This window comes from Chelonoidis abingdonii, chromosome 26, assembly GCF_003597395.2.
Source record: "Chelonoidis abingdonii isolate Lonesome George chromosome 26, CheloAbing_2.0, whole genome shotgun sequence".
In the NCBI taxonomy this organism is placed as follows: domain Eukaryota; kingdom Metazoa; phylum Chordata; order Testudines; family Testudinidae; genus Chelonoidis; species Chelonoidis abingdonii.
Genome location: NC_133794.1, coordinates 3957697 through 3965465, shown reverse-complemented (window position 1 = coordinate 3965465; position 7769 = coordinate 3957697). Strand labels below are relative to the sequence as shown.

Below are 7769 nucleotides of genomic sequence, written 5' to 3'. Positions count from 1 at the left end.
ACAAATACACTCGCCCAAGCACTTGAACCCACTCCCACACACCTGAAACCAGAACACACCACAACACACGTCAAATCCCTGAAACATAATACAACCTCCCCTCACGCTACCACCTGGCAGACACGCCAATACCTGAAAACGGACATAGAGACACATCAAACACACACCCCCTCCCAACACAAATGTGCCACAGATGCCTGCAGGCCTGACCTGACAAACACACCCCTGAAACACCAGAGGCACAACACCTGATACACACACAGAAATTCCTGCTGCACACTCATTCTACACTGCACCCCGATCGGATACAGGCTGATTGCAAACAGCTGCACACACCCGCTGTGGCCCCTGCTGGCAGTCCTGGTGTGCCAGAGAAGGGGTGTAGACAGAGCCCAGCTGCTCCCCGCCGCGACCCAGGATGCCTCGTAAACCGGCCCGCCCTGTCTGCAGATCTGTAGTGGGACACCCATCCAGATGCGCTTGAGACACAACGGGAGCCCTGGGGTGTCTTCCCCAGCCCGCAGGGTCTTCTATAATGGGGGTGTTGCCCCCCGCTGCCATTAGTGATGGGCTGGGTGGCCGTGCTGGCATCTTGCAGGAGTTTAACCCGAGGATTTTACGCACTGCTGGAGGACGCTGAGGATTCATGCAAGGAGGACACCTGATGAAGACGGACATTCCTCGCTACATCATCAGTCCAGCTGGGCCTCACCGCGACCCTTCACAGGTAACACCCGGCAGGACAGGGGCAGCTGGGACCAGTGGCCCTCTTGTGGCCAGGCCTCTGCAGCGAGCATGGGTGGCTGTAATCATGTGCTTTGCCATTGCACAAGTGTTGTGGTGGCATGTCGGTGTTTGTGTGTTGTCTTAGCATGCAATGTGTGTTGATTGCAGAGTGGGTGTGACTGCGTGTGTAGCATTCATGTGGTGTTATTGAATGTGTTGTGTGTTGCACATTGGGGTGTGACGCTGGTAGCATTCATGTGTGTAGTCGCGTGTGTGTGTGTGTGTTGCATGTGGTGTGACTTGTGCATTAGCAGGCATGGGTCCTGTGCTTTCATTTCTATGAACTGCATGTGTGTTTAGATTCAATGAACGTCTGAAAACATGCATGATTGCCAACTCTTGTGATATGTCTATATGCATATGTGATGCTGCAGTATGTGACTGTAGTTGTCAGCCATGTGCGTGCCTGTATGATGCATGCTGTTTTCTGTGGGACTCACGTGACTACATTAATGTTACATGCATCACGTGTGTACGCGGCGCCTTGTCTGGGACTGATCTGTCTATCACGTGCGTATGTCCATGATGGTGTGTTGTGTGTGGCTGCCCGGTCACCCTTCCTTCGTTCCCGGGGCCTTCCGTGACCCTCTCCTCAGTCCATGTTTCCCCCAGACATGGTTGCATCTGGAGGAACACGACAGTGGTGGCTTCCAACACGCCTGAGACAGACCGAGGTCACAGAAGGTAAGTGCCGCCCTAGGTGTGCAGACAGCCACACGGCCATCAGGGTCTTGAGCCATGGGGGTGAGGGGCTGGGTCTTGGTGCCCCAGGCTCTGGATCTGTAATGATGGGGCCCATATAATGTTGGGGGACTCGCCATTCACCGCCCCCTGGTGGAGGGATTGGAAACAGCCCTTCGTGCGTGTCAAGAACCACCCCAGTGCCCTGGAGGCCCTGGCCCGAGGTGCGTGAAATGGGGCGCAATCCCACTGGGTCCACGGGGGCAGCATGGCATAGGGCTTGCCGGTGGCCCTGCTGCCCCAGCTGGGCATTTTGTTAACTCACAATACATTTGCCCACTCCCAGAGATACGACGACACACAACAGAGGCAGCACAAACCGCATGCACACACACAGCGAGCATCACACAATGCCCAGACACCTGCACGCTCCCGTACAACGTGTACAGAGAACACACACGACTGGCGTGAACACAATCACACACACCTAAAGGGACACAATCTCTGAAACCAACACACACAGCTCACCCAAGAGCCACACACACACCCGTACTTTGTACACTCCCACTCCGAGAGGCCACCCTCAAACAACAACAGTCCACCCCGGACACACACAGTCCAGCATGCAGCCACAGTCACACAAGGCCTAGAGGGACAACAAACCCCAGAATGAAACCCACACAGACCTGTGAGACACACACACTCACCACTGTCACACTAGCTCCAGAGAAATGGCCCCAAAACAACACCCCTACTGAGACACAACACACAACTCCCAGAAACACACCCCCATGGACACACATACCACAGCCCCAGAAACAAACAGCATCAAATGCCAACGGTCAACACCCCAGAAGGACACAGCTGAGAAACACATTCCTCCCATGCAGAATGCACACTTTCTGCAGACACACACAACCCCAGAACAATACACAACCACCCCAATACACACAAGCACACTCACACTCCCGTGTGGAGCCACCTTCCTCACAAGACGCATAAACATCTGAAACACCACACAGCGCATCCCTGCCCCCAGTCACACACCCCGACAGGGCACAACTTGGAAATAACACCACACGCAACACACACAAGCGCACGATACACAACCCTCAGAAGCAACACACACACACCACAGTGACACAGACACGCACACACACAGACCCAGAAAGAGCACACCCATAGATCCACCTCCACCCAGCCCCACAGCTACACACACAAATGCAACTTCCTTCCAGACCCCTGAGCCCAGGGGCTGGGCCCAGGCTGCCCCAGCTTGGCTTAGTCCAGCATGGGAAAACCAGGCCCAAACCAGTGCTTTAGGAGGAAGTGGGGTCTAGTGTTAGCAGCAAGGGTGCGGTGGGGCCCGAGGGCTGACATGGGGCGGATCTGGGGGTGGGGCTCCCTCTTTTCCCACCCTACCCAGTGATGCGTGTGATTTATCCAGGGCCGGGGAGCTGCCTGAAACACAAGAAAACCACCCGGAGAAGGGGACTTTGAACCATCAACTTTTAGCAAACCGTGGAGCCTTGGGTGAGAGAGTGTTGGGGAGGGGTTACCTGGGGCCCCTGACCTGGGGCCCTCCTATAGCCATGACCCTGCACCCCTGGGGTCCGGGGAGTCAAGAGAGATTTGGCTCCTCCCCTAACAGCCCCACTGCTTTTTGGAAGATATCAGCACCCCCCAAACCCACCCCCAGCCTCATAGAGAATTTGAGGGGGGAAGGGAGAACCCTGGACTCCTGGGTTTCTGCCCCAGCTCCGAGGCAGCAGTGAGGTTGAGTGGTTAGAGTGGGGGAGGACTGAGTGTCATCTGGGTTCTCGTGCCAGCCCTGGGAGGGAGTGTGTTAGAGTTGGGGGGTTGGAGCCAGGACTCCTGGGTTCTCGTGCCAGCCCTGTGAGGGGAGTGGTTACAGTTGGGGGGTGCTGGGAGGTTTGGCGCCAAGGACTCCTGGTTCTCCTGCCAGACCTGGGAGGGAGTGGTTAGCGTTGGGGGGGTTGGTGCCAGGACTCCCGGGTTCTCGTGCCAGCCCTGGGATGGGAGCGGTTAGAGTTGGGGGTGGGAGGTTTTGGCGCCAGGGATCCTGGGTCCTCACCTGGCCCGCGGGCTGGGCTGTGGCCGGAGCCGAGCCTGTGCTGGCTTTCAGGGCCGTGTACTTTGGTGCAGGCACTAGGAGAACGCGGCAGCGCTTTGCATGAAGAGGCATCACAAGCAGAACCTGAATCCTGCGGAACCAGATCCAGCAGGCCTTCGTGGAGCGGGACATCCTCACCTTCGCGAGAACCCCTTCGTCGTCAGCATGTTCTGCTCTTCTTCGAGACCAAGCGGCACCTTCATGCATGGTCATGGAGTACGTGGAAGGTACAGCGGGCACGCCTGTGGCTGGGGGGGGGCCGAGGGGGCACGCCTGAGGCTGGAGGGGGCAGGAGGGCACACCTGGGGCTGGGGAGGACACCTTCAGAGCTAAGGGGTCAGGAGGACATTGCCTCGGGTGGGGGGGCATTTCTGTGCTGGGGGTGGGGGAGGGTGGGCATGCCCAGGGTGGGGGCCACCACAACCCTGGCGGCCTGGGGAGGGGACACCCCAGCAGCCCCTGAAACTGCTCCACTGCCCACTATGTTGCCACTATGGTGGGGCTGGCTAGCAGTGTGTTGTGTCGCAACACGGTGATGTTGCATTGTGATGTGGTGTGGCTGCCTAGCAGTGTGTCTGTCACAACATGGAGGTGTTGTGTGTTGATGTGGTGTGGCTGGCTAGCAGTGTGTCATGTCACAACATGGGGGTGTTGTATTGTGATGTGGTGTGGCTTGCCTAGCAGTGTGTCATGTCACAACGTGGGGGTGTTGTGTTGTGATGTGGTGTGGCGCCTAGCAGTGTGTCATGTCACAACGTGGGGGTGTTGTGTTGTGATGTGGTGTGGCTGCCTACAGTGTGTCATGTCACCACACGTGGGGGTGTGTGTTGTGATGTGGTGTGGCTGCCTTAGCAGTGTGTCATGTCACAACATGGGAAGGTGTTGTGTTGTGATGTGGTGTGCTGCCTAGCAGTGTGTCATGTCACAACATGGGGAGTGTTGTGTTGTGATGTGGTGTGGCTGCCCTAGCAGTGTGTCATGTCACAACATGGAGTGTTGTGTTGTGATGTGGTGTGGCTGCCTAGCAGTGTGTCATGTCACAACATGGGAGGTGTTGTGTTGTGATGTTGATGTGGTGTGGCTGCCTAGCAGTGTGTCATGTCACAACATGGAGGTGTTGTGTTGTGATGTGGTGTGGCTGCCTAGCAGTGTGTCATGTCACAACATGGGGGTGTTGTGTTGTGATGTGGTGTGGCTGCCTAGCAGTGTGTCATGTCACAGCATGGGGGTGTTGTGGTGTGGTGTGGTGGGGCTGCCTAGCAGTGTGTTGTATCACAGCATGGTGTTGTCACGACGTGGCGGAGCAGTGTGTCGTGTCACAACATGGTGGTGTTGTTGTGATGTGGTGGAGCTGCCTAGCAGGGTGTTGTGACATGATGCTGTAAGGTGGTGTTGTCACAACATGGCGGTGTCGTGACATGGTGGAGCTTCCTAGCAGTGTGTCATATCACAACACAGTGGTGTTGTGTCGTGATGTGCCCCTTCTGCGTAGCAGTGTGACACATCCTGGCACGGTGGTGTCATCTTGTGACCTGCCTTCTCTGCGCAATGATGTGGCCACGCCATGGTGGTGGTATGTCGTGCCGGGCTGTCTCTGCAGGGTGGTGCAGCGTGACACGGTGGCGCGGCATGATGTGCTGACGGCACAGCGGGGTGATGCCATGTCATGGCAGCGCTATGCTGTGCTGACACTGAATTGGCACGGGGGGATGATGGGTCATGCGTGAGGGATGGGTGTTGGGACAGGCTGACATTGGGTCATGACGGAGCAGGGTCAGCGTGGCATCTCGACTGGGTGGAGTTGTATTGCAATGAGGGGATGTGATGGGGAGATGTTGCATCATGATCGGGCCAGGGAACACTCGTGGCAGGACATAGCATTGCTGTGTCACAACAGGGCCGTGTTCTGTCCTAACGGCGCCGTGGTTTAGGGTAGCAGGGTGGCATTGTGGGACAGTGTCGTGTCCCCACGGGGTGGATTTGTGTGGTATCGTGACGGGTCGGCACTGTGGTGTGCCAGGGTGCCGTTGTCTTGGGACAGGGCGGTGGTGGGTTGTGGCAGTGCCGTGTTGCATTTCACCAGGGTGATGTTGTGACATGCCAAGCTGCGTGTACATGCCGAGCCTCACATCCTCCCAGCACAGGCTTCCCACGGCGAGATCCCCACATCATCGAGAGGCTGTTTTAACTGCTCCTGGGGAATCCTGCACCAAAAACTTAACATTCGGAGGCAAAAAAATGAACATTCTGCACACCATCTTTTAAAATTCTGCAAAAGTCAATATAATCACACCAGTTTCAATTATTTGGGTAATTTATTTCAAAACACCTCTCAGCATGTATGTCTGTAACAATACAGGCGACACAAAAGCGTCAGGAAATGTTTTTTGGCAAATAGATTTCGTACTAGGAATATTTATACAGAACTCGGAGTAATAATTCCTTTAAACTACACTACAGAACCATATTTCCCGCACCCCTCAGAAGCAGTGCAAGGGCTTGGGGGAGTCAGGGGTGATGGAGGAGCTAAGGGAGAGGGAAGTAATTTCTGGGAAGGAGCCTGGGGGGTTGTTGGATATGGGTGGGAAAAGTATGGAACACATTTTTTGGGGGCGGGGGGAAGGATTGTTCGGGAGCTTCCCCCATGCAGACCCTGGTTGACCCCCAGCCTTTCCCATTCATGAAGCACATCAGCCTCTGTCTCCCCGCACCCCAGCTCAGACACCCCCCCATCCCCATGTGGCCCTGCAGCACTCCTGACCCCATGTGTCTCTGTGCCCCCACTCAGCCACCCCCCTTCACCCATATGGCCCTGCACCTCTTCCCCCTGGGCCTCCACTCTCATTCAGTCCCTGCCCCAGCCTGTCCTCCCCCACTAGCCCTCATGAGCTCCTATCTGTGACCTCCCAGCAGCCCGATGTGCCCCACACTGTCTGTCTCCCCACATGCCCCGTCTCCTGCCCTGGCCCGACAGGCGCTGTGACGAAGGCACTGCAGCCTCTTTCTCTTCCCTCTCGCTGGCTGGGAGCGGCTGCTTTGTCCTCTGGTGGGCAACTGCAGCAACTTTCCAGCAGAAGTTATTTTCTGCGGGAAAAAACAAAAGTATGCACAGCACAGGAATTGTGTTCACGCGCAGTGGCGCAGAATTCCCCAAGGGGTATCTCAGTACATTGGGGCTGGAAGCTGAGATTCCTGGAGAGGGTCTGGGGCTCCGTGCATCCCACCATCAACAGGGCTCGAGAACGGGGAGCTCCCTGCTCTAGGGGAATGAGGGGAACCCTCTTCCGGGGATAAACAGGGTCTCTCTGGCTCCCCGGGAAGGTGGGGACTGCGCCACGCTGCTGAAGAACATTGGGGCCCTGCCCGTGGAGCTGGCGCGAATGTACTTCGCCGAGACCGTGCTGGCCCTGGAGTATCTGCACAACTATGGCATTGTCCACCGCGACCTCAAACCCGACAAGTACGGAGCCAGTGGGGCGGGGAGCAGAACGCCTGGGTGCTCTGCCCACTCTAGGAGGGGAGTGGGGCCTGGTGGTTAGAGCAGGGGGCTGGGAGGCAGGACTCTTGGGTTCTATCCCAGCTCTGGGAGGGGAGTGGGGTCTGGTGGTTGGGGCTGAGAGGCAGGACTCTTGGGTTCTATCCCAGCTCTGGGAGGGGAGTGGGGCCTGGTGGTTAGAGCAGGGGGCTGGGAGGCAGGACTCTTGAGTTCTATCCCAGCTCTGGGAGGGGAGTGGTTCCTAGTGGTTAGAGCAGGGGGCTGGGAGGCAGGACTCTTGGGTTCTATTCCCAGAAGGAAGCAGCTTCTTCTATTGCACTTTCATCTCCATCCCCCAGCCCCATTTGGGCCCCCCCAGCTCCCCCCAAGGATGGGGGTGGGCCATGCAATGTGGTGATCTGGGGCCCAGGAGGGAGGTGGGGGTGCCTCAGAATCCCCCCACTCTCAGGGGCTCCCTGTTGCTGTCCCCCCAGCCTGCTCATCACCTCCATGGGGCACATCAAGCTGACGGACTTTGGCCTCTCCAAGATGGGGCTGATGAGCCTCACGACCAACCTGTACGAGGGCCACATCGAGAAGGACGCCCGTGAGTTCCTGGACAAGCAGGTGAGGCCACGGGGCAGGGGATGGGGGGCCATGGGGTGGAGCTGGGGGGATCAGGCAGGGGATGGG

At 57.2% G+C, this 7769-nt stretch overlaps 1 protein-coding gene across 1 annotated transcript in view; it reads left to right on the top strand.

The window, feature by feature from the left end:
• The window catches only part of MAST1 (microtubule associated serine/threonine kinase 1), a 62910-nt gene that overhangs the window by 32694 nt on the left and 22447 nt on the right, over window positions 1–7769 (top strand). Inside the window, exons 14-15 of the mRNA XM_075061227.1 lie at window positions 6923–7061; window positions 7571–7743. Coding sequence (XP_074917328.1) covers window positions 6923–7061; window positions 7571–7743 — 312 coding nt within the window. The remainder of the gene's footprint in view (window positions 1–6922; window positions 7062–7570; window positions 7744–7769) is intronic.